Source organism: Aptenodytes patagonicus, chromosome 4 (genome assembly GCF_965638725.1).
Source record: "Aptenodytes patagonicus chromosome 4, bAptPat1.pri.cur, whole genome shotgun sequence".
NCBI lineage: Eukaryota > Metazoa > Chordata > Aves > Sphenisciformes > Spheniscidae > Aptenodytes > Aptenodytes patagonicus.
In genome coordinates this window covers 37,569,557-37,589,832 of record NC_134952.1, presented here as the reverse complement: position 1 = coordinate 37,589,832, position 20,276 = coordinate 37,569,557, and the positions used below count along the sequence as shown (strand labels likewise).

At 47.0% G+C, this 20,276-nt stretch overlaps 1 protein-coding gene across 1 annotated transcript in view; it reads right to left on the bottom strand.

Annotated features, from left to right (window-relative positions):
* ENPP6 (ectonucleotide pyrophosphatase/phosphodiesterase 6) overlaps positions 1–16,771 on the bottom strand; it is a 34,102-nt gene extending 17,331 nt beyond the window's left edge. Inside the window, exons 1-2 of the mRNA XM_076336444.1 lie at positions 16,439–16,771; positions 5,326–5,505 (exon numbers count right to left, since the gene is read on the bottom strand). Coding sequence (XP_076192559.1) covers positions 5,326–5,505; positions 16,439–16,694 — 436 coding nt within the window. The 5' untranslated portion in view covers positions 16,695–16,771. The remainder of the gene's footprint in view (positions 1–5,325; positions 5,506–16,438) is intronic.
* Between the last annotated feature and the right edge of the window lie 3,505 nt (positions 16,772–20,276).

Genomic DNA, 20,276 nt, shown 5'->3' with positions numbered 1-20,276 from the left:
TGCCTACATTTGGGTCCCTTTGCTTCTCCTTTGGGATGAAAGGAATAGGCATTAAGGACTGTCGTAAGTTGACTCATTGCTTGGGGGGGAAGAAGGTTGCACAGGAGGTGTAAGTACAGAGAGGGCACTAGAGCAAGCAGAGCTACTTTCAGAGATTATTTACAGCAGTTTGCTTATTGGGACACTCAGTAAAGAGAATTTGTCAGTGTCTTGCATCTCAGCCCGCGTGAGCTCACATCGCTGAGGTGCAGTACTGGGACACCGGGAAAAGCACACTGCTTGCAGGCTAAGCTGGCTAAGAGACTTCTGATCGTGACTTCTCAGGAGTACCATGAAAGGTTAGAAAAACTTAAATATTTAAGCCTAGGAAATTTTAGAAAATCTTCACTGATTTGCAGAAAGCCAGGTAAGTCAGATGGAGGTTACCTTTTCCAAAAGTTAAAGAGCCCTAGCACACATGACAGATTCAGTCTCTTCACCCTATGGTCCATGGTAGCGTCTCCCAGGCCTCCACATTCTTTGTGTGTTTCAAGGGACCCCATCTATTATGATTAATTGTTTGTAAGAATTAATTATTTGCAATAATAAACAGAAAATGTAGTCAACTAATTCACTTTTCTATAAAAACATAGTTACATAATTTTGAAACTCTAGCTAATACTTGTTTTTATAAAAATTGTGGGAGTGTGTGATGGTGCTCACTTTTTGTTCTTCCCCTGTTGCCCCAAGCTTATATGACTTAATCCTCCCCTTTCCGCATGGAGATACTTTAGTGTTTATCTCTCCGCCATGAAAGTAATCGGCAACCTGGATGAACAGCCTGCCAATTACTTGACAAGAACTGACTCTCCATACCGTCCCACAGTGAAACTTCTATACATCTGTACACAGCACCTTCAAGAAATTACATTGTGCAACAGAGACAGGTCCCAGCTGCTACGTACCCAAATCATCAAAAAAATGTGTTCCATGAATGACCTGAAGTCATCTCCAGGAAGCAGGAGCCCTTGCCCCCTGCCCTGAGGGCGTGCAGCTTCAGTCTTTTGCATGATGTCCTGGGTGCTACCAGCAGCAAAACACGGGCTTTCGGCTACCTCGGGTACTAGAGGTGATGCAGTAGTCCTCTGTGGGCTTTGCTAGTATTTCAGGACTGAACTGGAACTTCGCAGCCAATTTCTCCTTCGACACTTGAGTCTGGGAAAAGATTGGCTCCAAAGCCAGGCAAGAAGTTAAGGACGTGTTTGGAAACATGTTGGAAATGCCTAGTATTTTAGTTCAGGTGGATGATTGCTCATAGCCAATGACTAATATGATGATTTTGCCCCTTTTTTCCTCTTCAGATACTGACATCAGATTATAATTTTCTCAGATAACGTTCCTCAGAATTACTCACGAGATAATTTTAACTGGAAGCATTAACCTCTTGGGGATCTGGGATATTTTAGTTGCTCAGATATCTTTGCTATTTCTAGACTGTCAGGTGATGAGCATGACATAAAAAACTACAGAGGCAACAACAATTAGAAATCATTTTGGCCACTAAATATTGGTCTTCAAGTGTGCAGTTCATTGGCAGTAACACTGAAAATTCATGCTGCTCAGATAGCAAGAGCTTCCTTTTTCTTTTTTTTTTTTAGCCTCTGTGATGAACAGAACTTAAAATTGGATTTTTGATGTTAAGGTTTGTTACAATTCCAAAATACTGGCCATGAAGACCCTTTAATATTTAAATTTCATTTTGGTAGAGGCCAGGACAGATGGTAAATTTTCTCGTTTAAATATTACGGGAAAGGAAATTTAAGAAGATTTGGAGCCAGACAAAGGGAATGTTAAGTTTTTCTTGGTTAAACTACAAATGGATGAGCTGTATTTACTAAGATGTAATGTTAGATACCTTTCTGCACAGTTTTGTATGATGCTAAACCTTTATTTAAAAACCTGAACTACTGGAGCAGGAATAAGGACTTCTTTCACAGTGATAATATAGGCTCCTCTTTATCTGTCTAACATGGAGACCTGAACCTCTGCCAGCTTTAAATTGCATTTCTAAACATTGATTTAACAGTCGGACACTTCATGTCATAACAGAAGGTTTTGAAAACTTTCCAGACTAGCTCCATGGTCAGGTAAATGTGTTTAAATGGCAAAAAGTTGGGTTTAGAGTCTTTTTTTTCCCCTTTCTCTCAGTTCAGTGTTTAGAAAAGTTGTCACTGCACTTCAGCTGAAGCAGTTGCATAGGCTGCTGGAAAATGAAGGAGTTTGAGGGTCTGGGGTCACATCACCCACCGGGCCAGGCATGAGGAGTGCTATAAAGCTTTGACTTTGGTGGTACCACCACGATGCGTTCGCGCTCCTCTGGGGCTTCTCCATCCGCTGGAGCGGCAGTGCGTCAGACAGGCGACCTGGGCGTGAGGCTGCGCATTTCACCCCACATATGGTGTTAGCTGTTGTGTTTTATTTAGCAATCAAACAGTCAGAGGATACATGACTTTTTCCCCAGGAATTCTTGAAGAGCAGAAACTGCCTAATAAACACCATGAAGAAAAGAGAAAAATGTCCCTACAAGCCGAGTGCTTATATTTTGGCAGAAGCGGTGGTTGGGACTCTCGGCGCGCTGGTATTTTGGCTCCTCTGCTTCTAGAGGCAGGAGAGCCCAGATGAATTCTGCCCATGAGTTGTCTTTGCTGTGTTTATGTTGGGCTCACAGATAATGCTGTGAAGGATGGGTGTTCGTATCCGACAGCCCTCCTGCTCTGTGTCCCTGTTTGCTGGAGTCTGGATTTTCTTCCTTTAAGCACTGACTACGCATGAGAGAGGAACATAGGGAGGAATACCAAGCGGCAGATTTTGGGTTCCGACTTTGCAAAGCTTGGAACTGGCTCTGAGGAGGAAATGGCAGTGGTGTAAGTTAACCCTGGGAATTAGCTTGCTGGCATTCACAATGTGTTTCTGCTACGTTTGATCAGTCTCATTTGTCTTCACTGCTGGCTAGAGAGAAAATAGCATCTTCCAGAACAAAGTGTGATGAATTTGGCTGAACATTGCTGTTCCTATTAGCAGTTTCCCAAACTTTTCCTGTTTGGATCTTTATCAGATTTGCAAGATTCATTACTAAGCAGCAGTATATCCTCAGGCTGGAAAGTTAATCACTAATAGCAGACCATACTCAGTGCAAACGTCTGTGGGACCTTCACCCACCTTGGTTATTAAACCCTTATTTTTTCTTTCATTTTGTTTGGCATCGCTCCCCAGTCAAACGCCCTTTAAAGAATTAAAGCTTTAAAATAATAAATCCAGAAGTAAGGATTACACCCTTACCATGGAACTAGAAAACAGTTCAAAAAAATCATATAGGGAAAATGTAATAAATACTATTGCATTTGGGTGACTTCTGTTTACTCCTGTTACACCTGGAGTCCTACTGCAGCCCAACTGTCCTGTGTTTTCGTTCAATAGTTCTAGGTTTCACCCCGCTTCCTGCCCTGTGCCTGACCCTGTATGGCCAACGTGTCCTCTGAGACCATGAACACCCTTAAAATACGCATGTGCTTAAGCATTTGCTGAACTGAGGCACTTATGACTGCCAAAGGTCATCTGTCGCAGATAAATAATTAATGACAGACAGATGTATATGCCACAGTCCACAGCTCAAATACCAGATCCACGCAAAAAATTCCCCCTCTGTGTTGTAAGAATGCATACACTTGGCAGCATAAGCACTGGGAAAAGGGAGGCTCTGTCGTTCCTTGCAATTTTCCACTGGAAATAACGGACAGGTAAGTGTGAAGGGTATACATATGTATACAGGGATACATACGTATACACTCTCCTTCCTGGGAGACACTGCTCAAAGGGCAACATGAAAGAGCTAGGTAAAGTCCAAAGGCTTTTAATGGAAAGTGATACTGTTCTTTTGGATTTCAGTAGCTCTGTGTAGACTGTTACATCTACTCAGTACATGATTATACCTATTCAGTGCAGTTACATTAGACGTTAAAAATGAACAGTCTATAGAAATAGGTCTTTGTAAATCTTTAGAATTTCTACATTCTTGTATAATTTCTATATGCTACTATTTGCATTGCTGTCAGGTCACTTGGGTGATCTACAATAAGAAGCTTTTTTTTGAAGGCTGATCCAAACCATTATATCTAATCTGCAATTCCAGTCCCTTGGACTGCCTTTGAGTCCGTAAGGCAATAGTGTCACCCTCAGTTCTTTTTGCTCTTCAGTACTGTAGAAACACTCTGGATGGCTTTTCAATGTTTTTCATCTTGGTTTGCTCTTTCTTCCCTCTCCTGAGAACTGTGGCCTTTTTTCTGGGACGCCATTAGCCACATTGCATGGAAAGACCGTGACCAGACACACGTGCGCTGGGATGCAGAAGACAAGCTGGCCGGGAGCCCGCAGCATGAGTCAGCTGCTGCCGCCCTACCCACTGGCACTGGCTGCATTCAGTGCAGCTCTTCTAACATGTGGTCCTTCAGCCTGCAGTTACACGTATGAGGATATTTGCATACTGCTTAGGTAGCAGAGTTAAAAGGCCAAAAAGTTGAGAAGCTGGGTACCTTGCAAGGGATTTGGTCTGGCTGCACAGCTGGAACATTTATTTCCATGTGGGTCCCTAAATGGACAGCCTAAGGGTATATTCCTATTTGTTAAAAAAAACTCATTATTATACATCCCTAGTGATTTCAGTGGTCCAATATCCAACAAATGAGGAACGGAAAGGCCAAGTCCCTCCAGATGAATGGCTCAGACTCAGAGCAACTGGGACCTCAGCCGAGTTAATGATGAAGGAGGACAAGAGTGCTCACTCCAGCTCACCAAAGGATGTTTTGCTTTCAGCTGGATTTTTCTGTCCCCACAGAGTAGATTGTCTTCAGCTCTCAGCTACTAATTTCCAGTTTAAAACCAAACAAGCATTGGGGAAGGATGGTTACTGTTTAACTTTGATCAGTGACATGGTCTACAGTGTTGCTCCATGAATGGTTCATGGAGCAGCCATTCAGCACAGCAGAAGCTACAGGTGGGCAAGAGGAAGGAGCAGTTGGTGGAGGAGGGGATGCTCTGCAAGCCAGCGCCCCCCTGAAGGTAATGTTTGGTGGAAAGCTGCCTTCAGTGACACTTCAGTCTTTTCCTTCCTAGGCATATGCAAATTGTCATGGCCTAAGAAAAGATAATTCATTTCTATGAGTGGTTAGTAAAGCACTCATAATTCTTGTCTGTATTTCAGAACTGTATTAAAAAGCCATCCTACAGCGTATGGAGTGCTTAGATATAAAGATACACCGTTAAGACGGTAGCAATTTTTGACATACTAACCTGGCCAGTAGTACATGGAAACGTTCTTTTTTTCTTTCATCATTGTGACCCACAAAGGCTCCGATCCATTCCACCAGAGAGGCAGCAGGCTTTCTTTAGTCACACCAATGTCAAAAGATACATTTGTCTTTTGGTCCCACATGTAGTTTCCAATCATCTGATGGACCTCACAGTGGCGACCTTCGGGGGTGGAGAAAAAAACCAGCACAATCAGATTGGTGTTCTCCAGCAAAAGGATGCCACCACCACCACCACTGCTACCACTGGATCATCCAGAAAATCAGCTGAAAAGCCCTGATTTGAACTCAGGGACCTCTTACCTTGCAACCGCTCATAAGATCTTTTTGACTCTGTTACCTTTTATTGAGGTCCTCTAGGTAGCTCTCTATAGCCCCCAGTTCAGCCACCTAAAAGTTAGTTGCTGAAGCTTGTCAGCCACCTGTGTTCCCTTCACAGTCAATGGAGGAGAAGAGGCACCTCTAGAAAGCAATTCATGTGATCCTAAGATAGGCGTCTAAGGTATCTGGGAGGAGTTATCCTCTGGAGGTGCATATTGCTCTCTGTTAATTGTAGACAAAGAGCACATCATTCGCTTAGCTTCAGACAGCCAACTTTTAGACAGCTGAGGCCAGAAGAAACAAATCCCGCACCCCGTGGCCTGCTTAACATGCCATACCCAGTCCCCACACACAAACCACGGCAGCAGCAGCCCGTGCGGGTGCCACATGTTTGGCTGACGCCTGGCTCCTTCCACACACGCAACATCTGACAAGTCTGAGGCCATTATAAGGTACCCGCCAGCGCACAGATCCAGAGGGCTGCGGGAAGCAGTCTGTGAACGGGAAGGGATAAAAGCACGATCTGGAAACATAGAATAAAGTTTGGGAAACTCGCCTTTCCTTCTCCTTTATCCATAAGGCACATTGTTTTTCTGCAAACAAGCAAAAACTAGGCTAAAGCCTTTATATATTACTTTTTTTTTCCGTTATTGTTAGGTTGTTTTCTTTTTTAAATGAACATGCTTTGTTCTTGGTTGTGGGGACAGCAATCATTTCATCAGACATTTTCAGCCCTCTTACTGCATCTTGGGGGCCCTTGGGCAACTTTATATTACAAGAAACTAGTATATAATAGCCAAGACGTGTCTTCCACTTCTTGTCATTGTCAGAAGAGAAGATAGTGTATTTTAAGAGTTAATCTGCAGGTGAATTAACAAAAATGGGAAAAGAAATGTTGAAGATTAAGTTGTACTGGGAGTTCACGATTTCCGTGACTTAAAAAGCAACGACTGATGCATGTGTGAGACAGTGTCATCATTAGCTGGTGAGTCACGATATTGCAAGGATCCAGATAACAGGCTTTAATTATTGTGAGACTGAGCGTGGTGATCAGAACTGAAATAACCTTGGTATGCTTGTTTTGAAAAGGCATCATTTTGAGCAGAGGACTCTGTATACTTTGGGTACATGTGACCTTGAAATGGATTTCGAACTCTCCTTCCCTACTACAAAGTATTTCAATTATGCAAAACATTTCCTCCTCCTCCTCCCCAGCAGAGAAAAGCAGTCCCAATTTGTGGCAGTCACTATTCACCATATTAAACCAAACAGGTTTACTGTAGGAAAACTGGTGGATTGGATGGGCAGCAATCTGTCCTCCTTAGGCTGCCAAGTGCTTTCTTCTCTGCAAGTCTAAAAAGAGTTAGAAGGAAGCCTCTATAGTGCACCAAAAACGCAGCCGTTCTACTTAGAGGACAATCCCATCTCTTCAGCTTCTTGAAGTCCACGTACTCCTGAGCATGTATCAACCTGCTAAACTTCTGGCAGGCAACTGGTGCCACCCTAGGAAACCTGCAGGTCAGTGCTGAAGCTGTTAGGTCACGTATTTGTATGATGTATAGTGTAGTCTTCATATAGAAACAATGAGCTCCAGCTGCTGCTGATGTGAGCTCCCTATAGGATTTAAGGTCTGCTGTCAGTTTGCCCACCTCTTTAAGGAACAGAACGGAGATTGTTCTTTGTAGCACTGTTGAGAAGTTTAATTAACTGTGTGCGCTAATACAGAGGACAGTATTCTTCTGATCACCACATCAGACAAGTTCATTCTTCCATGGACTCCACCTCTCTTTTTTATATTAAAAAAATCTCTTTTTTATATTAAAATTTATATTAAAAAAGAGGCCTAGAAGACTATAAGGCATCAATTTTCATTGCAGACATCCCTGGTTCACAGGGTCAGAAGGGAACATTAGATGAGCAGACAGACCGAAAGACATGACCATTTAATGCTGCCTGGAGCCATTCATGTCTGCTTGCCTGAAGCCTGTGTCCCAGAAAGACCCTGGACCTCCTTGGAAGACATCAATACCCAACTAATTAATCTCTTCCTTGGGTTGCTCATCCCAATATTTATCAGTAAACACTGTTCAAAAAGTATGCCTGGTCTCTAATTTTATTTTTGACCTTTGTTAATCTTCAACCATGGCTATTCTGTGCCTTGCTCACTAGATTAAAAAGCCCTGTGATAGCTGGCATTTCTCCCCCTCAGAGACACTCATACACAGAATTAAGGTCACTTCTCAAATTTCTTTTGAGTCACCTGTACAACCCGAGTTCTTTACATCCCCTGTTATAAGTTATTTTCTCCATCCTGAGAAAATGACCTTTGGTGATCTCCTTTTTAATGATTATCAAAATAACAACATGGTATTAGACAGTCACCATAACACGCTGAATTTATTATTGCTTCCATTACTGCAGCTTTCCTCTGTTGTCAAACATTATCTTAAGAGTTACAAAAGTAGAAACAGTGCAAAAAGCAATTTCAGCATACAGTGGTCATTAGTTAAACTCACTGCAATTGTAGTAGAAAGCACCCCTTCCGCAAGAAACAGAGGAAAACAAAGAGGGTATAGTTCCCAGGAATATGATAACTGCTGTATCCCTCTGGAAGAGAGCCAGCAAAAGCATTTGCAAGTCTGTGTGCTACAGCTTACTTGGACACTACACTTCTTACAGCATTGGCTTTGTCTAAAGCACATTCCCATGTCTCCAGGCACTTTTGTCAGCATTCAAATGAATCTATGCAAAACAAAGATGAAATTAAAAAAAACCCAACAAAACACACAGCCACTTGGCCACCCACAACAACAGCACAGTAACGCTGAGCACTGTGCACCCTACACTGACTGTATGTGAGATTTGGAAACCAGAGCGTGTGCTCCTGTAGCATTTGCTACAGGAATGACCTATTCTTTCTTTGGTGGTCTTTTCCTGACTGCAGGGACAGTGCGTAGGATCACCAGTAGGCACGATATATCGTACAGGGACCACCTGCGTCTAAATCTACAAGAGAAAACGCTCTTCTGAGACGCTCAATGATCTTTTTTTTATGAGAGGCAGCGTGTGGCAGATGCGCAATGTTATACCTGGTGCATCAGGCAACAAAACAGTTAAACCATCTCTGCACTGAGCAAATCAGATTTATCAGAGAACCCATGGTGTGTATATTAGCCAAGGCAGCAAAGGTGCCATAATCTGTACCCACGTGGTATCCACCTGATGACGAACATAAGCACATGCATTTAGCTAAATGTACTGTACTATGCAATATTATATGCATGCCTTGCTGCTACGCTGAGACCTTTCCTCCCATGTCCCACCATGATGTCCCCACTCCCCGGGAAGTGACAAGAGCCAGGAGTGCAGATGCAAGCACAGGCTGCCGTGGGGCTATATAGGCTGGGGAAGAGCTAAGTTCCTCCACGCAAACAGCTGCACACACATAAGGTAGGTTTTAACAGCTGAAGCGAGACATGCAGTTCCCTTTCTCCCCTTCTTTCCCTCCCCACAATGTTTTTCCTCCACTATTCCCTTGCTTGGAGAGTCACCTAAATGCCGACCCAGACCTGCTCATTTATCAGCTCCTCACCCCACTTCCGACCCCCCTGGAGACCTGCTGGATGATTTGCCTTAGGAAATACTCTGCTCATGCTGCCTGCCGTGAGGAGGAAGAGAGCAGGACTTTAAAGTCACAAGCGCTGTATTCCCGCTCCAGAGCAGATATCGTGGTGTTGCCGTCCCCAAGGACTGAGTCCAGCCTGCTGTGAGCAAAGCATCCTGAAGGGCCCGGCTCTGCCCACTTTGATACATGCCCTGCTCTGCTCTTCCCCTGCTGGGTCTCATCTGCCCTGCTTTGAAAAGGAAGACCTCAGGGAAAAAACAAAACCCGTGTGCTAGAAGACCAGGGCTCATGAGAAGAAGCTCTGGTCTGGGCAAAGCGGCCCTGCCATCTGCAGGCCCCCAAGCGAAAACGGTACCCGCAAGATGTGCACGGACAATTTATGTTCCCAGAAGAGCTTGCTGGCAAAGTCTTTCCAATTTTTTGTGACCTCCAATACCAGACAGATCTGAAGCAGAAACACCTTAGCCTATGTCAGGCGAGGCTTTGCAATCCAAGTAGGATCACATCAAAAGGCACAGAAAAATCTCTGCTATACACAGCATTTTTTTTTTCCTGAAGGGGATTCATTTAATAAGAGCATGAAACTCTTAATTCAATGTTTTCATAATGGGGCCAGGCCTGGGGTGCACACAAATTGCTTCCAAAGCATCCAGCTTAGGTTTTGGATACTTGCTTGCGTGGGAAGGCAGGTCTTGCGGCCCTGGAGAGCAGGTGCTCCGAGCTGTCGGTTGGTCTCCTGAATTGAATGGCAGCGGTGGGCTGAGGGGCCACACTGGGACCCCTGACCACCCACAGCTGGGTACGGCTTGAGGGCACCGCAGCTCCAAGCACCATAGACAGCCTGAACAAAACGATGTGCAAAGCTGCTGCCTGCACCATTAGAGAGGGTAGGAGCCTCAGCCAGTTTTCTGTTCATCGGCTGCGACTTCAGCTCTGGGCAAAGAAATACCTTGGTACATGAATGTCCACTTACTGCTGCTACTAGCTGGTAGCAGGCATACTAGTTGTGAGCTGTGAGGTTGTAGCTAGTGAGAAGGAAAAAACTCTGTGCTTCAATTTGTGGCATACAAACTTGTGTTAGAGAAAACTTTCTGTTCTCCACTTCAAAAGTGTTTCCATTTTTTTAACTGGTAGAAAGCAAACACAGATTTTTACAACATTTTGTGTATGTGTGAAAGAGAAAAATCTTGGCACTTGGCATTGCAGCCTTCCTGCTGGCGATGAGTAAACAAAGCGAGATGAAGAACATGAAAATGAAAAACCCTCCCGGTTCCCACTCTCTTCTCCAGCCTGTCCTTGCTAGGACAGTACCCCTTCCCTGCCAGTTAATAGTACTACCACAGACTTCTTTGTGCTCTTTTGCTTCCCAACACACAATTTTAGAAACTGAAAGCTACTGAATCCAAGAAAAAGAAGAGACTGTTTATTTAAAAACTGTATGTCACGAACAGAATCTTTTAAATCCTCGCTGCTGCTGGCATTTGTGGTGGTTAAAAGAGGAGCAAAAAGAAAAAAATCCTATTCCCTTGTCACTCATCATGCTCTTTGTGTCCTCCTGGCTTTTTTCTCAGCTTGGACAGTGAAGTTAAGATAGTTTCAGTTCATGTGTACTGATAATAATTTTTCCTGTTGTACTCCTATCCCTCCATTTTTTATGCCTCAGACAATATACGGGTATGGTTTATGTAGTTAAAAACTTGCTTAACTGCTAAACAGAAATTGTCAGCATCCTTTCCTGGACCAGTCTGGGTACTGTTAACCAGGCAGCAGAAAAGAGGCATCCGCTAGAGCCATCACCAGATGGGGCTTCCTCTGGGTACTGAGTGGACAGAGAGTGGAGATGCTGTGCTGTAAACCAGGAGACCTCTCACAGCAAACAATAAATGTACTAGTACGTGTGCACATCAGCAAGACCCCAGGGGACACTAGGGGCAGGAGCCCAAAGGACATTTGCTCCCAGAAAGCGTGGAATAAATGGGGTGCGGCATACATCGAGATTTGCTGTGCTTAGGGGAAAACAGAAGCAGGCTATCTATTTATCAGGCCGCAGCATCATCCACCAAGGCCCCTCAGCGGTCAAGTATGCCAACACTGAGGGTGAGGGCTGGAGGAAGGATGGTAGAAGCAGAGGAGATGGGTGAAACCTTCAGTCTGGCAGAGCACACCTTGACTGTCACCCATCCCTGGGACCTCTGCCGTGTTGCCCCTCTCCTTCCTGCCGCACAGGGGACAAGGCGATGGCACACGCAGGGCTGAGCCGCAGTGGCTGGGAAAACACCACACATCCCCCTGTATATTAGAGAAGCCTCAAACATGCCGTCGCTGAGCTACGGCAAGTGTGGGACAGCCCTGCAAAGACTACAGGCCTCACCTTGGGGTTCAGGAGACCTGAAACATCCTCTGTTCGACCTCCTCCTCCATCCCACAAGCTTCATGGGACCTCGCAGACTTTCTGCCAAGTATTTAAGATGAGGTCCTGTCCAAAGAGGGACATGGAGGCCCCTCACTGGCTCCTCTCCAAACAGTTCCCCACGCCCCCACCCACCTCTGCAAGCAGAGACTCCTTTCGCTTCCCATGGAGGCCAAGAGAAATATGGCTCTTGGATACGGGGCCGCACAGCTGACCGGGCAGCTGGCGCATCCTCACAGAAGACCTGCCAGAAAAGACCTCATTTGTTGTTAGGATCTGGGAAACTAAATCCTCCCTGAGTTTCCAGCTCAGATGTGATACCGTCCACCCGTGTTTATGCTGGTTGGGGCTGGAAAACGAGGGGCCTCCGCACGCCCTGAGCTGGGGGGGGCTACAGGGGAGCTGGGGTACAAGGGGTCCCCCAGCAGTCCTCCAACGCCTGCAGGTTGGCAGGTGAGGGAGACCCAAACTCCTCAGCGTGAGCTGCTTTTCTTGAGAGATACGGCACAAAGGGCTCTGAAGCAATAATTCGTGCCTGCAGCGGTTACAGGGAGACCTCAGACTTTCCATTTAGCTTGGCGTGAGAGCTCCCTTCAGAGCCAGGCCAAGGCAGGGAAAGGGAAATATTACAAGCTCCCCACAGGATAAAAACCTGAGGTGGCTTGTGGTCTTAATTCCTTTCTTTGCAAGACAAACAGCACATGGTGTGATTAAGTGAGCCTTTTGGGATACACGTATTTGGACTCCTTCTTCCCTCCCTTGCCAAGCCCATGTCAAGCCCCGCAAAGCTCTCTCAAACACACGTGTCAGCAGCAGCAGCTCCTTTTACCTAATTTGCCATTTTATGCTACGCCTTTCAGGTCAACAACTGCAATATCATAACTGGAGCATGGAGGGCTAGGACACCAGCTAGGATTCAGTCTAGCAGCTCAGAAAACAAGACAACCACCCAAGAACCAGTCTTTACGTCACTGTGGAAGCCAAAACTGAGAAACATGGCATGAATGAAGTTGTTAGAGAAGATTGCTTTTCAAAGAGTCAGATTTTAAGCCAGTACATTCTTGGGCTACCTTGCACACCACCAGACTTTTGTAACAAAACAACTTTGGTTGCATGTCAGCGAGATCCCTTTGCTCCAGCACTGACTTGGCTGTTGTTTGGTGCTTCTTCAAGCAAGGTCATAGCAGGTCATGACGCCATGCCCTGGCTCACAGGGAGACTGGAGCTTCTCCCCGAGCTCTGAATCACTGGGTGACTTTACATGAAGAAGCCAAACCATTAGCATTCGTCTTGTTTCTATGCTCTGATTTTCTTCCTCATAATTGCTGTAGGAAAGGAAAAGACCTCTAGACAGGCCCCAGGCTTTGGGCTGAGGCTTTCTGTGTCACTCAGGGAAGCCCCAGCAAGTATCTTCTCATAGGTTAACAGCAGCCGGAGATTTAAGTAGGAGGGGGGCCCATGGAGAGCTCTGCCGTCGCCCTGCAGCACTGCGTGACCACGGGCAAGTCACCTCCCTCCCTCCGCTTCCCTTCCAAAATTTATCCGTTTTGTCTACCTAGGTTGGGCCCTATTCCTCCCACTGTATCTGTACTTCACCTAGCACCTAGTCTCAGCAAAACAGGGTATGCTTCACATTAGCATACATTAGTTAGTTGTTTTTAGATACATGGCTCTTGGTCATCAGTTATGGTTGCATCTATTTGGTTATAGCTTTGAAAATCTCAGTAAACTTGCTATTTCTCATGAATATTAAATTCACTTAAGCTGCCCTCTTGAAATAATCAGTAAAATATAATGACTAGAAGATCCTGCAGATAATCGGGCAGCTGTGCTGTGTGCTATTGCTTGCTAGTTGCCCGTTGCAGAGGAAAGCTACCTTCTGGCAGGGCTGATGGGTGCAGTTTGGCATCTGCACTGAGATGCGGTGGGGCAGATGCTGCTGACCTCCATAACCTCCACCTGCAGGTCTGGGCAGGAGGAGGAGATGAGTTCACGTTTGCAGGGACTGACCTGTCCCAACGGTGATGGTGTCTGAGGAGCAGAGTCCACTGTCCTCCTCCAAAGCCACTGAAATGAGGGAGAACTTCCCTCTGTAACAACTAAACCTCTCCGGAGTCATGAAGGTTGTGTGGATGTGGGGTGAAGGGCAGTACGCAGAAAGGAGAGGCCTTGCTCACATGAATGGATAGAGGCAAGAGAGAAACACATCCCAACCACAGCGTTTTCATCCACACGCTGTCCTAGACCTGGCAGCCATGTAGGCTCCTGAATGGATGTGGGGCCACAAGACCTTGTGAATGAGCAGAGAAAGAAGGGACGGGAGTGTTTATCTGAAAAAGTGGTGGGATTAATGAACAAGCCGGGGGTGGGAATGTGCAGGTGGGGCCAGAAATTTCTTAAGCTGATTTAGCTGGAAAAAGCCAATATACTATGAAACCGCATTCACAAATGCTGTAATACCGCAATTTGGAGGTTAAAATGTGAGTTTCTTAACAGCTCATGAAGCAGCCGTGTAGGACAAGACATGAAGAATAGCTTGCCCTTGTAGTCCCTGATTTCCCAGAAGAAGCTGTGGTAACATTTAAGTCCCACACATCCCAGTTGCAAATGGAAGCAAAACCAGTTACAGTCATGTCCACCCTCACCAAGGAGATGCAAGACTGGTGAGATGCAATGTAAACCTTCCCACCCCTGTACAGCAGCGATGGGGAGACAGTAACTTGCCAGTCCCTAAGCAGGTCACTATGGCACGATGCTCATGTCACCCTGCCGTGCTGCATTTTTTCCAAAAGCTGTGCCAGCTTTACGAATTGAATGTGCACAGACTGAACACAGCTAATGCTACGTCTGCCGCGTGCCCCACGCTCCTAACCCCACCATCACCTAAAACGTGACAACTGCTTTCTGTGGAGACTGCACCGTGGCATTGGGGGTTAAGAACAGTGCAGCCATGGGATTTATCCTGCTGTCATGCCAAGACACAGCCACGGGGTCCACTAACACCCCGAGGGTTCAAGTGCAGTCTTTGATCTTCCTTTGGGCATGTTCATCACCTAAACTTGGTCCTCGGTTGGTTCCTGACCTATTTAACACTCATGTGTTATGAAGGTGAATTGTTATTTGCAGTTAAGTTGTATTTGTATTGAGATCCTCATCATGAAGGCCAGGAGACTTGCAAGAAGAGTTGAGTTTGGTCTCACAGATTATCTCATTGCTTCAAGCTGGGGTGTAGAAACTCTGGTACCCTAAAAATGTGAAAAGTCTAGTAGTGGTGTTTCATCATATAAAACAAAACTTCTTCTTTGTGAGTACAAAATAGGATGTTTTCAAAACTTCTCGAAAGGCTGATTATAGACTTCACTCTACGCATACGCATTTAATAGGAGTGATGATTAAACGTCGTAAGGAGAGAAAGCAGTTGCTTTCCCTGTTCTCTTTTACAACTTAATCTGAAGGCTTTTTACACATGAAGTGTTAAGCCGGTTTGCCTACGTACACCTAAAGAACAAGGTCCACAGTGGAGTGACACCTCTATTTTCAGTCATGACATTTGCTCTGCATTCATGCATTTGCACCAAGTCATGAAAAAAATCTGTGACGGTTTTGCACTCTTCTGTTCAGAGACGAGCAAGAGAAAGGCGTTCCTCTCCCAAGAGAGCGAGGAAGGGGTTAAGCAGTTTCAAAACAAGCTGGGCACAACTGATGTCAGATTTTTGTCTTACAATGGCATCTGTTCGCTTTCCCAGCAAGCAGTATATGGACCGCTGGGCATTGTATTGTTCCGAGGACAGCAGAAGATACCACATATCTTTGGAGAGGACAGATTTTCTCACTCCTCGTTAGCTGTAAGATCTTGTTTGTTAAGTAACTCTGGAAAAAGATGCAATCAGAAACTCCAGAAAAACTTTTCTGTTTTTTTGGGGTTTTTTTACTTAAATGTTGTTTCCAGGGTGTCTTTCTCTGATGTGAAAGGCTCAGCTGTACTCTGTGCACCTTCCTAGTGTCACTGTAATCATGTGTCACTCTGCTTAGATTAAAAGGAAATTAGCATCATGAAAATTATGACTATCCTCCCAATTTTCTGAAAGCCTCTCCTGGGCAGTCAGAAAAAGGGAAAGTGTAGAGGAGCAAAAGCGAAAACCCTTAATGTCTTTCTATTTGGCTATTTTAGATTATCTTACAGATACAAGGACTTAGGGCAATGTTAAGACAGGGATCTGTGAAAGCAGAAAGTCTGTTAAGTTTAAAAAGAAATTTAACGCTGAAGTTGCCAAAAGAGACCTGCTGACTGAAAATAAGTTCTTCTCTTAACCACCCTCAGTTTACACGCCTTTTTATTAACTGGCAAGTCTGTGAGCAGGCTCCGTATTCATTTTCCATGCATTTCCCACTCGTTTTTATGTTTCTATATGCACCAGCCCCCATCAGTGCTCCCACCGGGGAGCCCTGGGCAGCTGTGCTGCAGCGGTGGCAGCAGACAGGGACACAGCAGCACCACAGGAGAGCAAAGGGGAACTTCAAAAATCAGCTCCAAGTGGCGTTTCCAAGTTCAGAGCAGGTTTCAGACAAGCAATACTGAGCTGTAATGCCTCAGCGCTTTTAAACTCCCAGCTGAAAGCACGACTTGTGTTATTTTTACATCATCTTTGAAGGAAAAAGTCATGAGGAGCTGCCCTCCACTTCGGCACGGGGAGCTGGCAGCTCCAAGGAGCATCACAGCACAGAAACGCAAGTACTCACCCGTCATCAGTGTGTAGTAATTTGGGTAGGAGAGACTGGGGAAGTCTGGGGTCATGTAATCCACCTTCACCCCCATGTTCACAATCTCCCGAAAGCCCGGCAGACCCTCCAGCTCGCTGTCGTCGATGTAGTCGAAGCGAAAGCCATCGAGCAGGAACACCAGGAGCTTGCGGTGGGCCGAGGGGGCGGCGGGGAGCGGCAGGAGGAAGGCGAGGGCGGCGGCGAGGAGGGCGGCGAGGAGGCTATGGCTCCCCATGGCAGGCAGCGCTGCCAGGGCCGGGTCGGGCAGGAGCGAGGGATCTGCAGCAGCTTCGGGGCCGGACCTGGCACTGCTGTCCTCCCTCCCGCTTCCACCGCCCGCGTTAAAGCTACAGCACTGCCCCGCGCGCGCCGTGGGCGTGGGAGGTCACAGGTTAATTGCAAGCAGATGATTAACTTCCATCCCGCCAGCGAGCGGAGGGAAGAGCTCGGTACTTCCCAGCTACAGACAAAATGCTTTGCAGCCATGGGGAAAACGCGGCGCAAAAGTTACCGGAGCCTGTAAGGACACTCCACAAACCCGCCCGAGGGAGGGTGAGCGAGGGGACGCTGCCTGCGGGCCCAGGCGAGGAGGGAGCGCAGTGACCAGCCACGCTCCCGCCGCTGCTCGCAGAGAGCAGCATGGTCTCGCCAGCCAGCCCAGCTCCGCGTCAGGGCTGTGGCTTCGCAGGGGTCTCATGGAGAGGGGCTGCTTTCTTTAAAAGAGAGCGGTACGTCTCCAGCCACGCGAACATGCACTTTCTTCTAATCTTTCTGGCAGTGGCTTGTGATAGAAACTCGGACTGGGATTAAGGCAAAGCATCTCCACAGCTCGGGAGGTGGGGTACATGAGTGTTTTGATGGCGCAGCTGTACCTAAGAGCTCCAGCTGAGTGAGCTCACCTCCGCCTGGAGCCGGGTCCCCACAAGGGACCCTGGCCTCTCCACTCACTCTGTGCTGCTGTGGGACTAATTCAGCTCCTGATGCACTAGTAGAAAAATCTGGTTTTCAGCATTAGACAGAACAAATTATACATTTATTTTCTGGCTGTTGATATTATTAAGATATAAAGAGATTAAGAGCTGGGTGGTGCCAAATTTCATATTAAAAATGAAAGATTGTTCACATTTTAGTCACGAGTCACCACCAGGTTCTTCTGCCAGGCACAGGAGCCTAACTATACCTCTAACGCAATGCCAGCACCTGTTGTACACTACAATTACATATTAACTCACTTTACTTTAATTGTGTTTGTTTTTCTCAGATAAAAGAAGGTCATAGCACTGTATTAACTCCGAAACACTGCAGGTGAGGAGGAGCTACCTGCCGGACAGAGCTGGGATGGGGAAAGGGTAACTTTTGACTTTCTCAGTGCAAGGAGGAGAATACAGCCCCGGGGGGGGGTGTTTCCAGCCCATGTCTCGCTCATCGTGGGAACGGCCCCTCGCAGATGTTCACACATGGGGAAGGTTGCAATAGCTGGCCACCACCCCGATGTGGACGTCTGAACCTCTGTTTGCTCCTTACAAAGCTCCCAATTGCATGTCCAGTGTGTCTAGTTGCCTCTTACCTAACACCGGGCTGACACCAGCTCAGCAAGACAGCCTTCAGCCTCCCTTGCCCCAAACACTTATTTACACCTGTGCAAAACCCCCTCGCATCGTGGCCTGCCTTTTGCATGGCTTTGTACTGTCTGCCAGCGCCTGTGAGCAAGAGCAGCTGTCTGCAGGTCACCACTCCCGGGACATGGACGGAGAGGTGCTGTCCCTGCCCTTCTGCCATGGGGCTTCCAGCTTAAGAAAGAAGATGCTGTGCCAGGGGAAGGGGTGCTGGGATTTTCGGTAGGAAGGAGTCGTTCAAGGCAGAGAGGGAGGGGGAGCCTGCGGTCGAGCAGGGCTGCTCAGGCTCTTCAGCTGGTGATGCCTGTGTTCCCCTTCCCAGTCAAATTCCTCACACTTCCTCCCTGCCAGTGGACTAAATGCAGTCCTCATGGATATCTCCCTCTCTATGACTTGCCCAGCCACTCATTTTCTTCCTTTTTTTTTTCACATGCCCCTTTCTCCATCCCCCATCTCAGAGCCCCGCACTTGGGACATACCCTCACACCAGAGTTACACCTGAGCCAAGGACTCGGGGCATTTCTAACCTCTAGCCCAGGGATCTTTAGAGCAAGATAGTGACTGAACCAGTCCCTTCAGGGTTTTATCCCTTTTCACATAGCATTTACTTTTGGAGCCTTGCATTGCTACCTATTATCATCTTGACAACTTTAATTCTGTCTGTGTTTTGACTTTTCTTACCTTGCCTGGCTTTAGTTCATGTATTTTCTCACAGTGCAGCAGCAGTTTTCTCAGCAAAACCAACCCAGGGTCACACAGCTGTGCTGCACCTCGGGTCAGAGACAGCTGAGCCCTGGGGCCATCCATACAACCCCGCGCCCGGGAGAAGGACAGATGGACTCGTAGCAGTGGTCAGTTGTCCCCAGTCTGCTGGGACGATGACAGGTCCCAGGCCCAGCCCCTGGAGCAGACATGGCCCAGGAGAGCTGGGCAGTACCGGCGTGCTCCAGCCTGAACTTCGAAGGAAAGCGCCCAAATTCTGCAGCGCGAGAGGAAAGCTGCAAGGCTGCGTGACCTGGGCAGCCGGGCTGCGTTTTGCTGGCGTCCCAGCCTGTGCAAGGCTGCTGCTGCCCTGCCTGCTGGGGACGAGGCTGCAGATGTGCGCCGGGCTAGCGAGCGACGTGACGGCCCAGGCAGCAGCGCAGGCAGCTGCCTGCCTGCGGGACGGCACGTGCCGCGTGACATACCTATGGAGAGCCACCGCTCTTCTCGGCCGTCTCCAGGCTCGGCAGGGTCTCAGCTGAGGATCTGCCTCTTTACTCACCTCCTGAAGGGAATATGCACGTCCTCCTCCTGCTGCCCCTCACCAGCCTCCAGGATGGGAGGTGGCCCAGCAGAACCTGTGCTCAGAGACAGTACTTCCACCAGTGCTTACTGAGGATTTTCACTATAGCAAAAACTGTATGTAATGGCCTTGGAGACACCTGTAGTGTCGTGTCTTGGCCAAGCCCCTGTGATAATTTACTATGTCCATATTTAGGTTGAATGAACTCAGAAACATGTCCAGAAGTGGTGAGGGTGATATGATTATACACCTCTTGGCAAACCTGTGAGGACGTTCACATTGATGTCTTGGCTTGTCCTCTAATGGGTGGCCTCTGGGCTTTCCGGCAGGGCTCAGCAGAAGCAGCAGCTGCCACTCATGAAGGGATGGGATAATCAAGGAGAGTCAATCAAGTGTCCAAGCTGGACTCCCATCTTGAAAGGATGACCAGGTTTTTGAGGTGGTTAGGCCAAGAAACCAGGCTTCCATCGTGAGATGGTACAAAGATATGTCTTCTTATCATTTCATGGCATTAAGAAATAATGCCTTCCTTTCAAGAGGGTTGCAATCTACTGGTTGACAGCTCCTAAGGGAAAGCTCTACCTGAACCAACACAGTGGCACGAGGGGCAACTGGTGCAAGGTACCAGAGCCTGAGGTCTGCTTTAAGAGTTGGAGATTCACAGGTTTCCACTCAACAAATAACAAGAGCATAAGGCCTGAGAGGGGTTAAAGGAGTAGTGAGCCACGTAACCATGACGCCGTACAATACCAAATTGTGTTTTGACAGACAATCCCCCTGAAGAGTGGGACTGGAGCCAAACAGTCTAGCTTGGCAGAGACAGACCCTAGCAATACATTTCATCCCTGCCAAGCAATGTTGATTTGCTTTGGTTCACATTCATTTGTAAGCACCCTGTCTGCACAAAGCCCCAGAT